Here is a 24,791-nt window from a genome sequence, read left to right on the forward strand (position 1 = left end):
GCAAACTCATCTGCTCAGGTATGCAAACGTGATGTAAGCTCAAAAGCCAGGGGAGGAATTACACACAGGTCTTTGGTCTTCCAGGTTCTCTAGACTCGAGGGGCTAAGAACCCTCCTTCTAGAAAGCTGAAGCTCCTTCTGAAGGGATTAAGAAACATCATAACTACAACAAAAGAGCTCATTGCTGACTAGTAAAAAACTTACCAGACACAGATAAGCTCTTCCGGCTCCAACAGGAAATCTAAAAAGATGAATGTGCTAATCATGTTTTGAAGGGAAAAGGATAACTCATGAATCTTTTTCTAATTTATTAGTGTATCTGATTTACTTAGATATAAAGACAGAAAATACTGATCTTTAAAAAAAAACTAATTATTTTGCAAAGACATGAGAAAAAATTCAAACTTTTGGTCCCTGTGGTAATGATGACTCTCTAATGCAAATAATTTGATATCTGATTTCACAATTTACTACTCTACAGAAAAGAACTTCATGTAGCCAATCTTCAGTATTACTAAAAGACTATCAAGGGATATGTATACACTGCACATAAAGAAAACTCAAATTGTTGACCAAAAAAATGGTGGATTTGACTCATATCAGACAGTCGTTAGTAGGTTTTGTGGCTAAAAAGTCTTCCCTCAAAAAATAAAAATAAAAAAAATAAAAAAAAATAAAAATAAAAAAAAAATAAAAAGTCTTCCCTCTCAAAAATACTCTAACAAGTAAATTGTATTTATAAACTTTTTAAATAACAAACTGTGAACTCTGATAGACTCTACTTTGACAGACCTCTTTCTTGATAATTTCTCTCTCCGCTTCCACTGACCTATTCAATCTTTCCAACCTCCTCACTGGTTTGCCTTGCTGTGGCTCACTAACACTGAGCATAAATGCTGTGAAAGAAGCACTTTCCTGCCTAAATTTCCTTATTCTCGGATTCACCCATTTCCACTTCAACTATACATAACACCTTCACCGAGATAATTCTAAACTTGTTCTTCTTATTCCTCACCTCTTTCCAGATCATCAGTTATTCTGACAACTCAAACTCCCCACTTAAAGGGCTAAATTCATAGCCTTCTAATTAAATGTGTACACCATTAATTTCAGCTCTTAATCATATGCTCCCACTGAACTCTTTTCCCAGTGTCTCATACATGTAACCTTAGCGAAATATTTACATTTTCTAACAAGAATAGTGCTCTCTTAAAATGAAAAGATTCTGAGTCACTGCAGATACCTTCCCAGCTACTCAAAAGTCACCGGATTTTAGGTAGCATGAGAAAGGCTCAAGCCACCCCCAGACCAGGCCAAGTGTGCCAAGACACACTCATGGCAAGGATCGCTTATCTTATGCCACCAAGGACTGCAAACTCCTTGAAAGCCAGAACTGTAAACCATTCCCCTAGTATTTACCACAGTGCTTGAAATGATTGACACCTGTTAAGAACCGCATCCTGTCCCACAAAATGTGTACGTTAAAGTCCTAATCCCTAGGACCTCAGCTTGTGACTGTATTTGAAGATGGGGCCTTTAAGAGGGGCAATTAAGGTGAAATGAGGTTACATGGGTTAACCCTAATCCAGTATAACTACTTTTCTTATAAAAAGAGATTGAGACACCAAGGATGTGAGCATCTACAGGAAAGACCATGAGAGCTCAGAGCAAGGAGGCTGCAAGTTAAGGAGAGAGGCCTTAAACCAAACCTGCCAACAACCCTGTGATCTTAGACATCTAGCCCCTGGAATTGTGACAAAATACAGTTCTGTTGGTTAAGCCAGCAATCTCTAGGATTTTGTTAGCCCTAGCTAACTAATGCAATACTCATCATTTATTTGTGGAACTGATTACAACTTTCAATTACCTACTTCTTTCTCCTTCTCAGACCACACTTTTAAATGCAGATTCATAAAGATAAATGCCTTGAAATCATGGACTTCCCTTTGTTCTTTTTATTGCTAACTTACCCGGGATCGAATCCCACGTCGGGCTCCCGGTGCATGGAGCCTGCTTCTCCCTCTGCCTGTGTCTCTGCCTCTCTCTATCTCTCTGTGACTATCATAAATAAATAAAAATTAAAAAAAAAATTTATTGCTAACTTAGTGTTTTTGAAAAGGACTGCTATTTCTAGCACCACCACCTTACCCCTCACCAAAGATGTCCTGAATTTAGGTTACTCGTTCCTTCAAGTAATAGGCTTCAGTTCGAAGTCAAGGAATATTGAAAAGAAAAAACCTCCAGATAAAGAGTGTCAGTGGTTTTTCCTTTTAATACCCTGCATATGTGTTGAAGGGGAGATTGTATAATATTTTTAGTTTTATAATATTTTTGGGATCCTCTCCAATTCAAATGTAATCAATATTTAATTTCTAAACAGAAAAAAACTTCGTGAGGTTGATTTCCAACCATATGGCTTTCTTCACGTGATTGTTTATTTTACCAAGATAACAGAAACAATGACTGCAGTGGGGGGGGGGGGCTCTTTATACTTATAGTGGTGTCACTTTACCTGTCGTCAGCCAAGGGAGCAAATGCTCAGTACTTGTACCCTGAGAACAGTATCTGGGCTCAATGGCCTCAAAGACTTTCTCAAGTGTCAACACGCATCTTGTTAGAACAAATAACGAACATCAAATGACAGGGTGTCATGGACTTAATGTTCTGTGTCCCCTCAAAATGTGTATGTTGAAATCCTAACCCCCAATGTGATGGTACTAGGATGTAGGGCCTCTAGAATGTGATCAGATCATGAGGATGGAGCCCTCATGAATGGGATTAGTGCCATTATAAAAGGGACCCTACAGAGCTCCCTCGTACCTTCTCCCATGTGAGGACGCATCATGAAATAGCCCTCTCTGTACCAGAAAGACAGCCTCCTCGGACACTGAATCTGCTGATGCCTCGATCTTGGACTTCCCAGCTTCTGGAAATGTGAGAAATACATTTCTATTCTTTATAAATCACCCAATCTATGATATTCCGGTAGAGCAGCTCACACAGAATAAGACAAAGGGTAACGTGTAAGTACTGAAATCCTACCTAAGATAGGATGTATTATGAAATGAGAGTAACCTAGTGGGTCAGAATTATAGACTTTCATCAGATTGACCTGGGCTGAGGTTGTAGATTTGCTACTCAGTAGCCCTGTCACCCTGGGCCACTAACTTAATCCCTCTGATCCTCCAGCCCAACGTCTATAAAATAGAACTTTTAAAAATAACAGACCTCAGAAATCTGGCATACTTTGTATGCCTATGCCTTATAAAAGAAACTGTTATATTATTTAAACCTAGTAATACTGAACACTGCTTTTGCTTACTAAAATTATGTCTTGAGAGTAAATTATTTTTGGAAATGATAACGGAAATAACCACAGAGGCTTTATGAAGAAATCTGAGACAAGAGCTGAACATATGGCATGCACAAAAAAGATACATTTAAGAATCCACTAAATATTTTTAAAAAAGCAAAATGTCACAGTGGTACTTTGGGGAACACAGCATGGCGAGATAACATTTCTGTAAAAGCAAACAAAAAATAGACAAAGATGAAGAAAAGTAACTAGATTTAGGTAAAACTGATGTTAATCAAGGATATGTAAATATAATGAACCTGCAGGCAGTAATAACACGTGATTTTGCGATGCAACTGTGTATGCATTCAACATAACCTGATAGTCAAAATATGTAGATCTTTGCAAATAAAAAAATTTAAAAACCTGTATTCTATCTTTTAAGACAATCACAGAATACTATTTATAGATTTGAACTTATCAGTATTTCCCAGATATTTTCATCTAGAAAGAAAAGTTTTTTCATGCTCCTCTTTCCTTATTTTCTTTTGCAGAGCTGTAATTCTGTCAATAATACTTCTGATATTTGCTGAGATCTTTTGCGTGAATACTCAGAATATCAATATTAGTCTCTCTGTGACATTTTTCTGTTTTTATTCAGAATTATTACATTATAATAAGAGCTCAATGTGACTCACCTGTGTAATTTATTTTGAAGTTTTAGGCAATTCTTTATAATGCCAGAGGTTTAAAAAAACAAAAACATTAGAAGTGTTATATATGTATGAATATATCTACATATATGTATATATACTTAAATAATATAATTAATTCTAGGAATGTCTATTGGCTCGATAAACACTGGGGCAACTACTCTCATAGAGTTAGGTTTCCCTGGAGATTGTGAGCCCATTACCAATGGGACAATGTTTTTTGTATCGTCTATGAGTAACTTAACACTGTGTCAGTTGATGTTTATAAGCAAATGAATAAATATGAGTAGTGAATGAATTACACCATCTTTATTTTCAAGATAAACATAATCACACAATCGGGCTCCTTGCAAGGAATGTGCTTCTCCCTCTTTCTATGTCTCTGCCTCTCTGTCTCTCATGAATAAACAAAAAAAACTCCAAAAAAAATAATAAAAATGAAAAAATATGCACAAGTGCAATGTGTTACGTTTTAGACCAATACTTCTCAAGCAATTTATGGTGAATGACCTTTTATGAAATGTTACATTTTATAAAATACAACGAATATGTACTACTAAAAGGGTGTTTGGGTGGCTCAATCAGTTAAGTGTCTGTTAAATGTCCTACTTTTGGTTTCAGCTCAGGTCATGATCGCAGGGTCATAAGATCAAGCCCCACATGGGACTCTGAGCTCAGCACAGAGTGCACCTGGGATTCTCTTCCTTTCCTTCCCTCTTACCCTCTACCCTTCCCCCGCTCATGAGAACTCACAGGCATACTTCCTCCCTCTCCAGAAATAAATAAAATCTTTTAAATATATATTACTAGAAAAAAATAAGGAAAAAAAAAGACACAACAAGATATAAAATTATTCTGTCAACTGTAGGAAAGTCTCAATTCCTTGTCTTCAACCAGCAATCACTAGGCCACAGATACTATTTTGAGTAGCACAATTTTTTACTATTGCCATTAATAATGCAATAGGAGAAAACCCTAATTAACCCAAGAGTAAGTGAAAGAAAAGCACTTGAAAACTTCCATTAAAATTAGTTCAGAATAATATACTGAGAAAATTATTCTTTTCTTCCTGTACTTTCAGAATTCTACTGTGATTCACCCAACAGACAAAACACACACACACACACACACACACACACACACACACACACACAAAAGAAAACAAAAAAAACTGGGCACCAAATGGTTCTAGTTCTTTTCTGCAAATTCTAGTCATCCTGGCAACTTTGGAAGACTCCAAAGGAGGCTATGTTAGTACAGTTTGTCTCCCCTAGAAAAGACTCACAGCATTAAGCACTCTTTTTTTCTGTGTTTTCAAGATTTCTGTTTTATTTTATTTTGAGAGAGACAGAGCACAGGGGGAGAGGGGGAGAGGGAGAGAGAGAATTTTAAGCAGGCCCCACACTTAGAGCAGAGCCCAATGCAAGGCTCGATCTCAGGACCTGACCAGAAATCAAAATTCAGATGCTTAACCAGCTGAACCACCCAGGTTCCCCTCACAGTACCAGGCACTCTTCTTATGGCAGGTAAAAAACCCAATTCCCCTGAGTGATAAATGATAAATGCCACAAGCATCTTTCTCATTTCCATTTGTTTCTTCTTCAAAAAAACTAACATTCCTTTGTTGTATTGCTGGAAATAATTTCCAACTACAAGAAAATACTGATGTCTCTACTCCTTTCTCATGTAATTCTGTTTTTATGTTATGTTTTGAGTAACTTCCATGTGTGAGAGATACATTACTAAAAAGTGTTATTATTTGTGCTAGTAAGCAACCAGAGTACTCAAAACATTAATACATATATATGTGGTGAAAATAGTAAGAAATCATTATAACATTTTAAACTTTAAATTTTAAAAGCTCTGGTAATTTTTTTAACTTAAGTGTTCAAAAATGTCACTGCCCATGCAAGAAAAATATTCTACAAAATACGATTACATAGCCTATTTCTTGGTGGTTAGGTTCTGAAGTAATCATGAAAGGTATGAAAAAACTGCTCCTGAAAATACCTTCAATAGATTATATACTACACGTGATCTGGGGTTTCTTAATATCATCTACAACTTAAGTCCAAGAGTTTTTCTACCAATATTGGACAAGAAGATAAATTTCCTGAACACTGGGAAAAGTGCTAAGGTTTTGTTTTCATTAAAAATATAACCAAAAAATTTATGAATTCAGGATGCCCGGGTGGCTCAGCAGTTAAAGCATCTGCCTTCAGCCCAGGGCGTGACCCTGGAGACCCAGGATCAAGTCCTGCGTCGGGCTCCCTGCATGGAGCCTGCTTCTCCCTCTGCCTGTGTCTCTGCCCTCTCCCTCTCTCTCTCTCTCTCTCTGTCTCTCATGAATAAATAAATAAATAAAATCTTTTAAAAATGTATGAATTCATACAAATTAAAAGTGCATGTAATGTTACAACACTGGACTAAAATAAACACAAAAAGATGTTAAGTATGAGAATAAACACTATTTGAAATAAAAATCAAAAGGAAATGCAGAGAATCAACTCAAATATTCACAGTGGGGTATAGCAAAATATATTGTGAAATTCTACATTGCCATTAAAATTATGTTGCAAATAAGAGTTCATGACAGTGTGTTTAAAGTTTATTGTTGGGACGCCTGGGTGCTCAGCAGTTAAGCGTCTGCCTTCAGCTCAGGGCATGATCCTGGAGTCCGTGCATCGAGTCTCACATCGGGCTTCCTGCATGGAACCTGCTTCTAAACCCTTTGCCTATGTCTCTGCCTCTCTCTCTCTGTGTCTCTCAGGAATAAATAAATAAATTTTTTTTAAAAAAGTATATTAAGTGCAATTTTTTACTAGATATACAGTATATGTATAAATGTTTATAAGTGATTATCATGCATAGACTTCATAAAATGAGTATTATTATAATTACAAATGTTTACTAAAAATTATATCCTTACTTATTTAAACAAAAATGGTAAGGATTGATACCAAACAATATGAATAAAAAGGAAGATGTAATTTTGAATTTTCTCACTAGTATGTGATTAAATTTTCAACATCAACACTATCATAATAACAATGCTTCTTTTTAAAACTGAGCATTTTCCATTTTGACTTAATTTTTTTAAAGATATAGGTTTTTTAGAATATATGCATCAATTTAGTTATTTGGAGGAAATCATCTAATAAGAGTATAAAAATAAAAATCTGAATTTTGAGAATGAGTAATATTCTATACTGCCCCTTATTTTATTTTTTTTTAAAGATTTTATTTATTTACTCATAGAAATATAGAGAGAAAGAGAGGCAGAAACCCAAGCAGAGGGAGAAGCAGGCTCCATGCAGAGAGCCCCGACGTGGGACTCGATCCTGGGTCTCCAGGATCATGCCCTGGGCTGCAGGTGGCGCCAAACCGCTGCGCCACTGGGGCTGCCCTATACTGCCCCTTATATTAAAGGAAATTGTAAGACCAAACCATTTATTTTCACCTGTAAAAATCCAAACTTATCTTCTCTCTCCCAGGTATATTGTAAGCCTAATATGAGATTATGGGATTTCAATATATGGGATTTCAATATAGATACATTAACCTCCTTCTCCCTCACCAAAGAAAGATCAAAAAACAACTAAGGATTAATCTCCTAATTGAATGTCTGATAGACACACCAACATAATGATCACTAGGTAAGTAAAAATACCAAATTCACATTTTTTGAAATGAAGGAACATTTTTGAAATGAAGGAGAAAAGTTTGATTTGTTGGTTAATATTTTGAGATAAATTGTTTTGCAGTTACACAACTGAATCAAAACCATGGCACACTCAGTCAAAACCTTTGAACCCCAAATCTGGAATTAGTATGCTTTGAGTGTTTCCAACTCCCTGTATAGGTATCAAAAACAACAAATCTATCCCATAGTAAAACTTATTTAAATTTAATAATCTCATACATGCATCTTTAAGGACAAAGGGACATGTTTTCAAAAAAAAAAATGGACAAAGAAGAATGAGAGCTACTCCTCTAATTTGATTCTATATGGTAACTAATGCCATTTCCTACAGCTTCTTATAAGCAATTAATTCCCTTCCTACCCATTCCACACATTCACACAGTCCCTCTCACTTATAAAAGAACACACTTTGGAAGGCCTGTAAAGAGAATAGGGAAAACTGATTTAGGCTTAGCTCTGAAACAATCAAATAATGAGACATAACAGGTCAACATTCAATGTTCATATTTTTAGTGACTCACAAGTTTTAACCAAAGATACTAAATCACTTCAATTTTGGAGACAATACAAATTGTTTAATACTCTATAAATTTGTGGTGTTCTTTTCAAATGTATCATTCTACATACAGTCATCAAAAAGTGGTTTGACTTTACCCACTTTATTATGAGTTATATTTTGTGAGTGGAGTTACATATGGAAGCTAATCTCCTGATTTAATACAAAATAAGATACCATGTTAACCCTGAACTTTATTTCAACCTCTTAGGGAATTTATCACCGTCTGTCACTTCTACACCAAAATCTCCATTCTCTTGCGTTATAAAGTATCTTATGGGCAGCCTGGGTGGCTCGGCGGTTTAGCACCTGCCTTCACGCCCAGGTCGTGATCCCAGGGTCATGGGATCGAGTCCCTCATTAGGCTCCCTGCATGGAACCTGCTTCTCCCTCTGCCTGTGTCTCTGCCTCTCTCTCTCTCATGGATAAATAAATAGAATCTTTAAAAAAATAAAAATAAAAAATAAAGTATCTCATGACACACAGAATGCAAATTTTCAAGAAATAGTTATTGAACAAATATTAATATTCCTTAGCCAATTGAACATACTTTGACGCTTAACCAACTGAGCCACCTAAGCACCCCAGTATCACTTTTTAGCAAAGATGAACTTCAGTGGACTTTAGTTGCAAATTTTCAAGAAATAGTTATTGAACAAATATTAATATTCCTTAGCCAATTGAACATACTTTGACGCTTAACCAACCGAGCCACCTAAGCACCCCAGTATCACTTTTTAGCAAAGATGAACTTCAGTGGACTTTAGTTTAGATTCTTAATAGAAAGTAAAAGCTAAAATTGAGACAATCAGAGAGTATTTCAAAATGTATCTTGGCTAGTCTCTGCTAAGGAGCAAGATATCAAAGAAATTTTCAAACATGACATAGTCTTGAGACTTCTGAACCCTCTAGATCTGCATTATCCTAGTCATAGCTACTGGCACATTGGCTATTGAGTACTTTTTAACCTTGGCTAGTTCTGTGCTGTACATGTAAAATACAAATTGGATTTCAAAGACTTAGTACCAAAAAAAAATGAAGGATGTGTAAAAATAGTTTTATATTGATTACATGTTGAAATAATCATTTTGATACAGTTACAGAAATGTATTACAAATATTATTTTTATCTGTTTCTTTTTACTTTTTAATATGTCTTCTAAAAAATTTAAAATTACATACACTGGCTTGCTTTCTCTTTCACCTGCACAATGCTGATCTTGAAAATGTCTTGCCATTGGCCTCCTCCTCTATTTCTCTTCTTGCCTCTTCTACATTTTCTTTTTTCTTTATTTCTTTTTTTTCTAAATTGCAACAATGTCAGGAGGGAGGTCTAGAATACAGAAGGATAGCTCTAGCAATTCTGAAATAAAGATTATAGACGTGATGGAATACTAGAAATTTAAAAATATCTTCATACTACTGACTCAGTAATCTAAATTTTTTTAAGACTTTATTTCTTAGAGCAACAGGATGGGGCAGGGAGGGGCAGAGGGAGAAGGAGAAGCAGACCCCCCACTGAGCAGGGAGCTGGACCCCTGAGGTTAATCCCAGGACCCTGAGATCATGATCTGTGCCAAAGGCAGATGCTCAACCAAATGAGCCATCCAGGTACATCACTAGTATAAATTATTAATAAAATGACAGCTGACTGTTTAACAATGTAGGGGTTACAGGCTCTGATACCTGTGCAGTTGAAAATCCGAGTATACCTTTTGACTCTCCAAAAACTTAACTACTAATAGCCTCTTAACCAGAAAACATAAATAGTCATGGGGCACCTGGGTGGCTCAGTCGGTTAAGCATCTGTATTCAGCTCTGGTCATGATCCTGGGGTCCTGGGATCAAGCCCCATGTTGAGCTCCCTGTTCAGTAGGACCCTCTTCTCTCTCTGCCTATTGTGCTCTGCCTACTTGTGCTCATGCTCTCTCTCTCTCACTCACTCTCTGGCTCTGTCAAATAAATTAATAAAATCTTAAAAAAAAACAATCAATGCGTATTTTGCACATTACAGGTAATATACACTGTATCCTTACAACTAAGATAGAGAAAGCTACTAATAAAATCATAAGGAAAATATACTTACAGTGCTGTACCGTGAAAAAAAATCCCACACATAAGTGGACCTGAACAGTTCAAACCTGTGTTGTTCAAGGATCCACTGTATATTGTTGTCCACCTAAAACACCTAAATATTCTTTTTTTTAACACCTAAATATTCTGAACTCATTTTATAAGTTTTCTAGTATTGAAGCATTTCTAATAAGGTATTTTTATTTAAAATTTTGAATAAAAAAATAAAATAAAATAAAATTTTGAATAATCTCAATATATTCCAAAATGAAATTCATTTTCCCAAATAATGAACTCATTTTAGTGAATAAAATATGAATACAAAGTTATACACTCATATTACCCATACCTCTTTATTGCTGACCTCTTTTTTTCTTCAAAAGTCTATCATTCCTTTTCATCTCCCAATTTCCTTTCCAGGTGACCCTCTCTAGATCTTTTGGTTGCTGTTGTCCTTTTCATTGGCCCATTTCCTTTCCTGCTACTCATTTCCCCTGTATGCACTCAGGTATTCCTAACTTTCGATACATCAAGAGAATACTGTCAAATCTCTCAATCTGAGGACCTTGCAAAGACACTGGAAGAAAGGCACTGCATTCCAAATGTTTGAAGTGCCTTAATAATCTAAGTAACCATAAGTAATCATCTATACTTTTCTTAATTCTGATTACTGTCACTTTTCATATGCACCATTTCCTTCTTCAAATACGCTGTCAGTTCATGAGGACAGGTTCAGTGTCTTGTTTTATTCTCGGTTTTTAAATCTCCCAAAACACACTTACATACAACAGACCTCCAATAAATGGTGGAAGAATGAATGGACAAATGTTCAGAATCTCACAGCTACGCACAGAGTGGAGACACTTACAGCAGACTCTGAGAAGGACAAGAATCGCAATCTAATGCAGCACCATTCTGAATAAAAGCATTGTGTACTTAAATCTTCCATACACAGGGAACTGTTGTAGTGTGCCTATTTTATTAGACAAATGTCATTGACCTAATGACATACATACAACTCAAATATCTCTTTTTCTCCATTTTTTAAACAAGGCACGGATGCAAAAGTGTGGAGCAAGAAGGCTTGTGTTCAGATCTTTAGTCAGACATTTGACAGCACTTTTGACAAGCCATCTGTCTGAATTTCATGTCTTCCCAGGTATTACTATCTGGGATAATAATATATTCTTCCGAGGGGTAACAAAGATGAGGCACAATATGACTAAGCACTTAGCAGTCAAGTCTGACCCATAAGGGCTGGTCTATAAATGGAATGAGGTCGTAGCCCGCTGCAGCAAGGGATCCAGCAGTAACAATAGCATTGTCTGTCTACCTAACAAGACTTCTGGCTTAAAAAAAAAAAAAAAAAAGAAGCTTGACCTAGACAACAAAATACATTAACAAACACTCTATAACCTTCTTTAAATTTGAATCACTTGCTGTTATATTTAGAAAGTGTTTAATTGCAGGAGCCTATGTTAGTTTCCCTGGTTCTGATCAATAACTTCCTTACAAAACTCAACTCTGGGTTGCAGTCACCACTGCAGAATTTCTGTATTACCTGAATAGTCTAACCAAATATGATCAAGATGGATGCAAACATTATTTATCTACAGCTCTCGTCATAATATTCCAAAAGAGAGAACTAAAATTACATAAGTGAAAAAATTCCTTTATGGCATCAGTTGAGTATAAACCTCTAGAAATGTCACTGATAGGTTTTAACACATTTTAAAGTTTTCCTTTCCACCTTTTTCCCGTCTGCAATTACAGATTTAAAAAATCCTTTCTCCAGGGGTGCCTGGATGTCTTAGTTGGCTGAGATTCGGACCCTTAATTAAGGCTCAGGTCATGAGCTCAGGGTCCTGGGATCAAGCCCCGGTGGGGCTCTGGGCTCAGCCTGGAGTCGGCTTGAGATCCTTGCCCTCTGCCCCTCCTGCTACTTGAGTGTGCACGTGTGTGTGCTCTCTCTCCTTCTCTAAAAATAAATAAATCTTTTAAAAACTCCTTTCTTTAAATTACACTTTAACGTTCAGGCTCTCCTCACCTTGCTTTAGCTTCTCAATCTTAGCAACCTTAGTTAGCCACATGCCTTCCCAAACTCTAAAATGTATTCATTATTTGACTCTGTTCCACTTCAAAATCTGGAAGAATAATATTCTCCTCTTTTTTCATCTATTAAAAAATAGTAAAACTTGCTATTTATTAGTTTTCATCCTGACTTCAGGCTCTCAATTCTTGCCTGTCCTTAGTTTATGCATCTTCCGGAACTGCCCTTGCCTCCTTTCTCAGCCCAGATTTACCACCCTTCTTTTCTGTAACATAATCAACTATCCTTAGAAAGCCCAGGTGTTTGTTTTGCATTATTCGTGCCTTGCTAATCTTCTAATCATGTAAACCTCAGTTGTTTGCTGGAGCCATTCAGATCACAGACTAAGTTACTGCTAAAGAAAATGATGTAATTGTGTTGACTAAAATGTGATGAATTGTTGTTCATTTTGCTATGTTCCCCTTTATGGCTCTAGAATCTTTTGAGAGACCTTTTGCATATTCTTGGCTATATTCCCCAAGCTCCTATCCCCATACCAGTTCATCTCAACCTATGACCTTGCACTTACCTGAGAAGACTAAAGTCACCATTACATGCAACATTCCCAACAGGCAGGGTCCTTATTAGTCTTATTACCACTGAATCTCCATCCTCCAGAACATGGCTGAATAAATAAGGAATTCAGTTAACTAATAAACCGACTCAATTTCTTTCCTCTTCTAAGATGTGAACCTCTCCCTTTGGCTAGCACTGATCACACCAACTCTTTGGAATGTTCTGAAACTTGCTCCTGAAAATTACCATCCTCATTCTTACAGTTCCATCTCTTCTTGCTAGGGGATTCCATCCTGGAAAAAGTAAATATGCATTCAGATTTTGAGTAAGATTTTGGTCCCACGATTAGCATTAAACTAAACTTCATTTACTTCTTGTCTTCATACATTCAAGACCCCATATGATCTTAAACATGGGCAATTGGACTTCTTTCTGCTTCTGTTCAGCTCTAATATACATGCTTTTTTCCAATGACAACTAACTGACTTTTCAACATTTTAACTGAAAAAAAAAATCAGATAATCTGAAAGAGTACAATGAAATCCACATAACCTCTCCTAGGCATTCAAAAATTGACAAACAAGGGGGCACCTGGTTGAGAATCTGCCTTTGGCTCAGGTCATGCTGGGGTCCTGGAATAGAGTCCCACATTGAGCTCACCACAGGGAGCCTGCTTCTCCCTCTGCCTGTGTCTCTGTCTCTCTCTGTGTCTCTCGTGAATAAATAAATAAGATCTTTTTAAAAAATGAGTAAGTGATGATTTGTTGCAGATACAGCACACACACATTTTATGATGACTCATAAGAATGCATGGCACTTATCACTAAATAACTCGTTATGCATCTCCTATTATCATTTATTATCTAGTCTCTATATAAACTTTCCCAATTCTACCAAGGTTTGAGCCTGTTGTGTGTGTTTTTTATTAATAGGATATCAAATACAGCTTCCAGCACTGCCTTTGTTTGTCTTTTGCTCTCTTCTAATCTAGAAAATTCTCCCTACCATGATACGACTTTTAAAGAAACAGGCCACATGTCTGGTATGTTCAATGCAGAATACTAAACCTTGGAAAGTTGTCTATTTCCTCACGTTAAGTTTAACCTGTTCCTCTTTCCCTGCATTTTTCTGTAAACTAAAAGTTAAGTTTAAACAGGTTTTACTAGATTCGGCTTAAACATTCTAGCAATATTTCACAAATGGTGCCGGATGGAGACTTCATATTACATCCATCAGGAGGCTCATGGCATCAGGCTGTCTATTAATGAAGCTAGGTTTGATCACTTAGTTATTTAAAAAGACAACTGCTAGAAGCAATTAAGAAGGAATATTTGAGCACCATGAGTATATGTTATTTCCCCAAATACTTTTAACTAATGATTTTAGCACCTGTTGATGATAGTTGACTGAATTATTTATTTCACTGTGAGTTATAAACAGTCATTTTCTAATTCTAGCATTTCTTACAGAAATCAACTCATATTGATCTAGTCCCTCATCAACTAGAGTTCCTCCTTTAAAAAAAAAAAAGCTAACTATTTCCTTCAATTTAATTATCATCAGAATTGTTTTCTGCTTTTTGTGTGTGGGTTGTTTTTTTTTTTTTTTTTTGAGTTTCACTATGGACTCAAGGATTTTACTTCAATCAATGTTTTATAATTTGTTACAGTCACTCTTGTTGGAGCAGATCATTGAGAAGTGACAGCTGGATGACCTTCAAACTGGACCCAGACAATCAGATGCTCCTTACCTCCTCTAACATCCTTGAAATGTACTTTCCACCCACCATCCCCACACTCTCCTCTACTCTTCTAGTACACAGTCTTAAGAGGATAATGTGCTGGTGAGCCCATCCAGACTGGATATGTGACTGAACTCCATCAAGGTCTCCATATAAACTTTTAAGATGCTGGTGGGTAGCTGCAAAGATCTCCTTGTCTTGGGACCACTCTATGTAAATTCCCTTGCTTATTATAACTGCCACCCACAATCTGGACTAATGTTGATGTGCCTCTAGCTTCAGTTTCTCCTTACCCTCTGATTATGGGGGCCAGTTTCAAATTTCACCCAAGAAACTCCTGAAGCTGCAAATCCAACATCTATTGTTCAAACTTATCTGAATTTGGCAAATGGAAGGCCCTTCAAGCTGGCTCTCTCTATATATAGTTTACAAATAAAAGTTGATACAGTCTTACTCATCTTTGGATATTTCCCTACCTCTGGCATGATGAGATATCCCAGGCTCATCTTGTGCTTTTTCTCCCCAGACTTAAAATCAGCTAATTCTCTATAAAGCTCTGGACCCTTGAGTAGGAAATGGTATTTAGAAACCACAGTTTGAGCATTAGATGTGCTCACTGCTGCTGGATTTTAGAAAAAACTTTTTAGGAGACCGAGCTAGTAAATGGATTTATTTTTAAAAGCTCCATAGTATACTTGAATCTTTGACAGCTTAGCCTCATCTTTTTTGGAATTATCCTGGCTATCTCTGATTTTTTTTTTCCAAATGTAATTCAAAATCAGCATACCTAGTTCCATGAAAACTTCTCATGGTCTTTCTATTGAGATCATGTTACATGCACACGCACAGAGAAACACACACATAAAAGCACATGACACATACAATCTTGGGATCTGACCTCTCTGATGCTGTCACATAATACGCAGAATTTTTCATTTCAAGTTCATTTTAGTTCCTTTTTAAAATTAGTGGATTTAAAATTAGTGGATTTTCATCACCGATTCCACCCACCATTCCAAACTAGAATTCCCACAGCTCTCCCCAAGCCTCACCTTCCTGTAACCTATGCAGCATTAGCCCTGCTGAGTAACACTTTTCCTTTACATAAACACACATACGTTCCTAAGCTTCAGAGAGGACTCTTCCCTTCCTCTTTTTCTGCCTTTAACCAGGTCTTTTTACATCCACTCAAAAAACTGCAGATGTTTCCCAAATATTTGCCATTGGGTGAGTTATTCCCTCCTAAAGATTTAGCATAGATATGTGTGTAATATCTCTTTCAGTGTGTTTTCTAGCTCTAAAGCTGAATGTCATTGCACGCTGGTCATTTTATCCAGGAATTCATATTGGAACTTTAAATCAGTTTTATGTCCAGAACTGAACCATTATCCCGCCAAGTCAGGCTCTCCTCTAGATAACTTTATTTTCTGGTTTTGTTTTATAACACTTGTTTTTCTTTCTTTCTTTCTTTCTTTCTTTCTTTCTTTCTTTCTTTCTTTCTTTCTTTCCTTGCTTCCTTCCGAGAGGTAGTGAGAGAGAAAGCAAGCACCAAGGGGAGAGGGCAGAGGGAGAAGGAAAGAGAATCTTAAGCAGGCTCCATGCCCAACACAGGGCTCAATCTCAAGAACCTGAGATCATGATCTGAGCCAAAATCAAGAGTCAGCTGCTTAACCAACTGAGCCACCCAGGCACCCCATACCACTAGTTTTCAAGTTATCTAGAATCCAAAACACAAAGGCAGCTCTTAGAGTCTTTCTGTGTTGGCCTTCAAATCCACTGTTTTTATGGATGTGCAGATTTATCAACATTTTTGCAATCCATTTCATCACATTCATTCACACTGTCTCCGCTGTGGTTTATGTTTCCTATTCCTTATTGAAAAATATTCACTGTTTCAAGTTTCAAGGAAACTATTTAATAATGGAAGACTCTTTCACACATCTGAGGAAGCAATTAAAAACAGTATCCTAAAATAACATCTTGCAGTTATAAGTGTTTTATGTTATTAACAAATAGATAAAATAAGCTTGAAAAAGCTGTCACAACCAAATATGTGCAACAGTGAATTCTGAGGTGGAGAAGATGTTGATAGTGAGATGCTGGTAGACAGAAGAAACACCTATATTTATAGACTTGCTGTGTTATGAAAATTGGTGGTTCTGTTTTCCTTGTGCAGAGGACTAATTTTCCACTTGACACTGCAAAAGCCTCAAATATAGATTACATTTTATATTTAGAAAGTAAATATTTGTTGACTGTTTTTTCCTGGTTATCTGCAAAGCTACTTATAGACATAGAACCATCTAATCTTGTCTTGACCACAGAGTACCAGAGATCTCCTCACAAATTTCCAAGATTCAGTTCTCTTCAGAAAATACTACTGTCATAGAAAGATTTGTGATGCTGTGGTTACTTGAATGTCCTTCCAGGACCAGTAAATGTCTCAGTGTAAATGGTGCCATTTTCTATTATTTCTGGCCACAGCACACACTACTGACAGTGACTACAGCAGTTTTAAATTATGTACCAAGAATACGGATGTAGCAGTTGTATTAGATTAGCTAAAACAAAACAAAACAAATTCCTCTCCACAAGTGGAACATAAGGGGGATATAAGGTGTCAATTCAGACATTCCTGTCACTTTACCCTATGCTAGCTGTGGAGCATTAAGCAAGTTACATATCTAAGTCTCAGTTTCCTCAAAAATATAAAGCAATATCATTATTTTACATTATTTACTATATTTATACCATTTACTTATAATATTACCTATTCATGGAAAACAAATGGAACTGTACTCACTTCAAGTTCCATTTGACTCCAAAATACGTTTTACCTTTTACAATTACCGTATGACTCTTAAAATGTGCCTCTATACACATGGATTCTGTGTGAATGCAATTAATTTCCACTCTTAAAATTTAGAGAAAATATTCAACTATTTTATTCTAAGCAAAATATATATAGAAAAGTTGATGAGTTAGATGTAATTTCATAAAACATTTATGCAAATAAAATCTCTAATTTTTCTTTATTCCATTGCATCTTTCAGAAAAGCAGGACAGGGTTCCCATGTTCTCCACTATAATTCTCTTCGTTTAGATTTATACATGGCTCAAGGAATAAATCTTACAGCCTTGACCCCAGCTGAAGAGTCTCCAAGGACAGTCTAGAACACTTTTATCCTAACCACTAAGTAAGTTCTCCCACTGCCTTCTCTGCAGCTTGGAATAGACAGAAAATGAAATCAATGCCTTTATATTCTCCAGGTTTCAGCCCCAGAAGACAGCAAGATAATGCAAAACAAACAAAAAAAATGTAATTTGTGAGAGAACTGCAGAACATATGACATCAATTGTCCACAGTATAAGTTTGCTATTTAAGAGAAAGAAGTCTAACAAAACAAAGAATGACAACAATGAAAAAATGCCCCAATATTTTCTTGAAAATCTAAAAGCTATGAGAATAAAGTAAAACTAGCAGAAGCTGGCAATGCCTGGGTTACATAGATCTCTTCCACAGCTCAAAAGTTAATGATAAAAATAAGTGTGATAACAAATGTTAAATTTATGCAATGCTTGCTAAATATGTAACTAGATTTCTATACATACCTAAATTTTATTTAATAATTATTGTTCTCAAAATCAGCATAGCAAAACTAATTATCCTTGTCATCAAAAACGTGCAAGTTTATGTTGCCACTGCCAATTACTAAAGAGAAATTTATTAAATTAAAAAATCATATTGAGTTATGAAAATGGGATTTTAAGGGCAGCTGTGTAAGTCACTAGAAGTAGCAAATAATAACAATACGAAAGAACAAGAAAATAATAAAAGTAACTTCAGATCAGTGAGGAATTTTTTTTTTTTTTTTTTTTTTTTTTTTTTTTTTTTTAGTGAGGAATTTTTTAAAATTAGTTTTTAATTACATTCCAGAGCTCCATAAACAAATTTCAGGAGTAAAATTCATCATTATCACAGTTTTTTATGCAAAAAATAGAATTTTTCTTAAGGGCAATGTGATAAAAGAACTGAAAAAATAAGTATTTTTTTTTAAATCACAGCTAAAAGCATTTAAAAATAAAAGTTTTCTAAAGTCAGAGAGAATAAATAAATGCAACTGAAATAACATATTGGCCTCAATTTCCTTTCTACCATGCAAACAATTCTCAATACCTGCTTCTCTTCTGCTTCCAATGTAGAATTCTACTTGATTTGATACACTGTATGATTAGTTTCTTGCAATACCAGTAAAGAGTAAACAAAGCATGACCATACACCAACTCAAGGTAAAAGCTTTCAAGAATGTAACAGACATCAGATATTTTCCACACACTTTGTACTAGCTCATTTAAAAAAATGATTATTTTTACCTAAGAAATAGTTATTCGTATAGCACATGATTCTTCTAACTAGGAAAATACAGTATTTTTGGCATATCACATGTATGTGCATTGCTTACTACTTTTCTATTCCATTGTTTTTATATTCTAACGGCATCATTTGTTTGCATAGATACAGTAGTTCTTCTAAATGGTAATCTTTCATAAAAATTAGAGAAAATAACTGGCAATCTTTTTTTTTTTTTTTAAAGAAAAGGCAGTGTTAAGAACATACAGAGTGCCTCTGTAAGTATGTGTTTGAAACTTTCCGCCCTTATATAATAACACCACCACAGTGTGGTCACTTCATGCAGAGTAAGAAAAAATATCTGTATACTACTCGCTTGCTTTTTAATCACATAAGGGTAAATATTAGGAAAATGTGTTCATTTTTAACGACAAAAATTTCATTCAAAAATGTTTGGACAAACCACACACCCAAGACAGGACTCCAACTAGGGGTTTCTTTCTCTACAATGTTCAAGATTGGAACATAAACTGTGAAATCAATTCAGTAATCAGGATTTTTCAAAATGTCCAAATGTTGGCATCCCATAGAAAAGTTCTAGGAAATTTAACAGGCTGTTTTAACTTTGTGATGATTTGTCAAAATTTAAATGCAACTCACAAGGTCAACTAATGGTCCAGTAGCCCATTAAGTTATTCAACTTCTTGCCTTCACTCTTTACCTTTATCTCCCAAACTCTTTCTCCCAGTGGTTGAAAATAATTTGCATGATTAAGCTGATCAGAATCCAAGTGGGTTCCTTACTACATCAAAGAACATATTTTTCCATAAGAAACCAGTAGGCGGTGCTAAATCTAGGTTACTACATTCAAAGATTTTAAACCAAAACACACACAGAATAGGTGATCAGTTTAAAGAGCTGTAGTATTCCCAGTATGATTCATGAAGGAGGAAACTTCAAAAAATTGCATGTAATAGAACTTAACGTAGGCATGAAATACAATGAATTATGACTACTAAATAAATGAAACCCTAACATGACTTAAAGGTTCTTAGTGTGATCTTCAGAAATCAAAGCACAGCTACGTATTTGTTCCCACCACGTTAAAATCCCGTGAACATCTTTGTCTGCCCCCTTATAGTTTCAATCTCATTTGGAAACATCATATAGTAAGGCTGAAGGGCGGCTCCTATCTTGACTCGATTATTACGCCCACCTTAGGGCAGCAACTAGTCTTCTAAATGAAAATTCTGGTTTGATTACTCAAGTTTTTTTCTTTCTACTCACTCTTTTTCTCTCTTTCAAAAGAACTCAGTGATTCACAGCACATATAACCTGATAAGAAATATTATACTCATGCATTAGTTTGCATTTTAAATAAATGAGCACTTCTATTTTTATCTACATATGATAAAAGTGGCTTTTTAAATGCTTTTGCTAGCTGCTGAAACCATATGAAAGATTGTATTTTATTAGTAATGTGCTCACTATACACCAAAAAATCAAAACTTAAAGCTTAGTAACATAATAACACTTGTGTCAAATATTAGAACGAGACCTTTCACGGTATCAAGTCTGATAGCCCATAGACCAGACACGAGCTATCTTCCTTACATTAATGCAACAGGACTTCAGCAGAGAAAAGCTACAGAGTACAAAAATAACTGCAACTTCCAAAGACCACTGAGAGTGCACTGTGAAATTTTTTTTTAGAAGAAAGCTTTCTACACATTGCAATAAATTTTCATCTTCTACAGATAAATGATCATGTGTACTCCTAACTCTTTCACCACAAAGAGTAAACAAATATAGGCATAAAACTTTGCATTCTACCCACTGAGGTTACAGACTTAGAGAAATATTTGCTCTAAAAGCCATAGCGTATGTAATTAACCCATTTGTTATGGGCCCTTTTGTATGCTGGAATCCGTTTGGTCTATAGATACCCTAGAAGAAAACTTCATCTTAGAAGTAAGTGATTTCCTTTGCTTTCTATCTGCCTTCACAGAAACTGAAATTACATACATATGACAAATGCAAGGCTGAACTTTTCATTTATGAAAAAAAAAAAAAAGAAAAAAGAACACCAAAGCTTCAAAATCAAATCATTTAAACAATAGTCACCCTCCAGATTTCAAGATTTAAAGTACGACAAGGAATTTGTTTGGACAGCAAGTTTTCCAGCAAACCCTGCCACTGTGTTTGAGGACAGAGAAGCCTTTTTATTACCAACTGGTACACCTCCAAAAAGCAGTGCTAGATGATACTGGAAATCTCTTAAAACTCCACAGACTATTGTCAACGCAACTGCAAAGCTGCCAAATGCACCGAAATCCATCACAGCATCAGCAAGCCCTACTCCCCGTTGCCCGGCGCCCAGTTCTCAGGAGTGGGGCGGGCGGGAGGGGGGGGGACCTTTGGCACCACTAGCAGGTGGCTAAGAACAGGAAAAACGCTGTCCCTTGAAAACTTAAATAAAAGGCTATTTTTGCACCTTAGGGGTTGCAGGCTCTTGAACGCCAACCTCGCAGCTCCAACTGCCCGCCCACCACAGAAAGTAACAAGTTCCCCACCCCCTGGAGGACAGGACGCCAGCCAGCGAGCGCATCGCGGCAAAGCCGCACGACGGGGGTGGGGGGAGCTCCGGGGACCCCGGCGCTAGGAGAGCGAAAGCCTTCGGCACGAGCGACGCGGGCTGGGCTGGGCAAGACCTACTGCGCGGCGAGCCCGCGGCCGAGGGGAGGAGCAGGAGGCGGCGGGCGGGGGCAGGTGCCATCCCCGGGCTGCCGGCAAGGTGTGCGGGTGCAGCCCCTCGGGGGGGCCGCCCCTGCGCTCCCCGCGCCCCGCCCCGCCGCGCGCCCTCGGCCCTCGCCCCTCCCGCTCCGCAAGTGGCCCTCGGAGAACTCACGGGGCCCGCGGAGCTGACCTGGGCGCCGCCTGCGGACCCGCCGCGCCTGGCGCGCGTCCGAAAACGATCCCGAGGCAGGGAACGCACTTGGGCTGCCCCGGCTCCCGGCTCCGGCTCGGGCTCGGGCTCGGGCTCGGGCTCCCGCTCGGGCTCCCGCTCGGCTCGGCTCGGACCCGGCCCGCGGACGCACGCGCGCGCCCACACTCACACGCTCACACTCACACGCGCGCGCCCCAGCGCCTTCCCGGCCAGGACCGGTGCTGCCGTCCAAACCCGGGAAACGCCTCCGAGGGGACCAAGTACCTGCTCGCTGCGAGCTGCTCAGCTGTTCACTTCGTCCTCCGTTGACAAGGAAACCAAACCGCACTTCGCTTTTTTTTTTTTTTGCTTTTTTTTTTTTTTTTTCCAGAAAAACCTTCCACTGCCATCATTTGAAAATTGATTTACGGGGAAGGGAAAGGGGAGGCAGAAGGGAGAATATATAGATATCAGGATATCGATCGTAAAATTATCTCGGGGTGGTTCCTTTTTTTTTCTTTTCTTAAAAAAAATTTCAAACGTGCAAAAGTCATAGTTAATATAAAGAAGGGGGAGGAAAAAAGTATCTTGCTTAAAAATCATCCCAGTAACCAGCTGCAAGAAAAGTTTCACGTTATCAAGCGGTGTCAAAAACAGGAGGGGGGGGAGAAAAAACGGATTTGTTCTCACCGGCTTCCAAAAACGGCACCAAAAAATAAAAAAATAAAAAAATAGAAGATGAAGGTCTTTGCTCAGTGGTTTGCATCGCAAAACCACAAACTTGTAAACATGCCGTAAAATCCCACCTAGACAAAAAAAAAATCTGATCAGAAAAAAAGAGTATGCCAAAAAAAAGAAAAAAAGAAAAAGAGTTAGAAACATGCTTTTTTTTTTTTTAATTTTTACAAAGGGGGGGAAAAATTAGGCACCGTACTTCACATCGCTTTCTCCATAAAACCAGTTGCACATTTTGCTGGACTCGGGAGACGCTCCCAGCGGGCTCGGCCGCCGCGGGCTCCCGGACACAGCGCCTCGTCTACAGAACCATCGCCTGCTAGAAAAACTTGCATTCAGGAAAAGGCTCAAAACCACGCTCCTCCAGCTTTCCCCAATAGAAACAATAATCAAAGAAGTGGAGAAAAAAAAAAAAAGAAGAAGAAGAAGAAGAAGAAAAACAAAAAACAAAAAAACAAAAAAGAACCAAAAAAAAAAAAGGACAAAAAAAAATAAAAAAAAAAAAAGAATAGGACAAGAATGCCACTGAGAAGGTACTCACCGAGCGGGAGTAAAATGTTGGAATAAAAATGAGATTTGGTATAAAATACAGTATGGCGGTGGAAGAAGGAATGAAGCGCGTTTTTTTCTCCCAGTCTCTGCCTCAGGCACTGACACGTGACTCGGAGCCAGGCTGACTTGCAGGCGGCGGGGAAGGGCCGAGGCTGGAGGGGGGAGCCCCACGGAGCCCGGCTCCCGCGGCGGCGGCGGCGGCGGCGGCGGCGGCGGCTCCCGGCGAGGCTGCGTCCGCGGTGAGCCCGGCCGAGCAGGTGCCGCTCACGCTGAGGCTGAGCACACGCACACGCACACGCAGGGCGGGCAGGGCGCGGGCGAGAGGGGGAGCCGAGCGGGGTTGGGCCGGAGGCGCGCAGCTGCCGCCGCCGCCGCCGCCGCCGCTCCCGCCGCCGCCGCCGCCGCCGCCGCCGCCGCCGCCGCCGCCGCCGCCGCCGCCGCCGCCGCCGCCGCCGCCGCCGCCGCCGCCGCCGCCGCCGCCGCCGCCGCCGCGGGCAGCTCCGCGCGTGCAGACCCAACGCCTAAGGAGGGGGGCGGGGGCGGCGGGGGTCCGCAACTTGCGGCTCACCTCCAAGTTGCCCGAGCCGGCCGCTTCCCCAGGCACGCATCTATGATCTCGTTTTATTTATTTATTCCTTTTGCCATCTCTTGGTAGTTACCTGGGGAAGAGATCCCGCCCCTTTCTCTCCCGAAGTTTCACTCTTAAAAGCCCGATTTAACTCCTTCATTGTAGTCCTCCCTGACTCCCCTGCCCCGGCCTCCTCCCTCCGAGGCCGCCGTTCCCCGCCTGGTCCCCAGGTCTGCGCTGCCCCCCGCGCGGCCCCGGGGCGGGGATGGCGGGGACGGCGGGGATGGAGCGGGGCGGGGGGGCGCGGCGCGATGCCGGGGGCGTGGCCTCGGGCCCCGGGGGGAAGGTGGGCTGGGGGGTTCGGGAAAGCCCGGGGCGGGTTTCCTTTCTGCGCGCCCGGAGCGATGGTGGGGATGGGGGGGGTCGGGGGGGCGTGGGCGCCGTTCGCGCGTCCGGCCGCCGAGCGAGCTTTGTTTGTCGGGTCCGCGTGAGCGCGCGTGGCTCCCGGCGCGCGGGGCGGGCTCCGCGGGGCGCTGTCCGCGGCGGGGGCGCCCGCCCGACTCTCGCTCAAGTTGCGGGCTGGGGCTGCCGGTGGGCGGAGAGGTTCGAGGGAAACAAGTGAGTCCATTGTGTGGGTGCGCTCCGGGAGGGGGAGCCACGAGGGAGCGAGCCCTGGGCGGCCGGGAGGGGGAGCCGTGCACCCGGAGCCGGGCGGTGGCGCAGCCCGCGAGCCCCGGTGGCTGCGCCCCGGATGGTGGAGGTGGAGGTGGAGGGGCGGGGCGGGGCGGGGCGGGGGCGCGGGGGGGCGGCTTTTCTGCACCCAGCACGCCGGGCTCCGTGCAGGCCGCGCGAACAAAGATGCCATCGGCCAACTGCAGGCTGCTTTGGGGTTCTTCGGCGGCTGCCTGTAGAGGAATCAGCTTTCTGGGCGCTGGAGCACATGGACTTTCTTCCTGTCTGTGCCCTGCCGACAT

General features: G+C 39.4%; 1 protein-coding gene across 6 annotated transcripts in view; it reads right to left on the minus strand.

Annotated features, from left to right (window-relative positions):
- The window catches only part of RALYL (RALY RNA binding protein like), a 709,315-nt gene extending 685,305 nt beyond the window's left edge, over positions 1 to 24,010 (minus strand). For 2 of the 6 annotated variants that reach the window (XM_041768619.1, XM_041768620.1), the window contains exon 1: positions 23,818 to 24,010. In XM_041768619.1, the coding sequence (XP_041624553.1) occupies positions 23,818 to 23,857 (40 nt within the window). In that variant the 5' untranslated portion in view covers positions 23,858 to 24,010. Of the gene's footprint in view, positions 1 to 22,247; positions 22,318 to 23,238; positions 23,522 to 23,817 lie in introns of those variants that run through there. The other 4 variants (XM_041768615.1, XM_041768623.1, XM_041768616.1 and 1 more) reach the window with 4 other exon arrangements.
- Between the last annotated feature and the right edge of the window lie 781 nt (positions 24,011 to 24,791).

Source organism: Vulpes lagopus, chromosome 9 (assembly GCF_018345385.1).
Source record: "Vulpes lagopus strain Blue_001 chromosome 9, ASM1834538v1, whole genome shotgun sequence".
Taxonomy (NCBI): Eukaryota; Metazoa; Chordata; class Mammalia; order Carnivora; family Canidae; genus Vulpes; species Vulpes lagopus.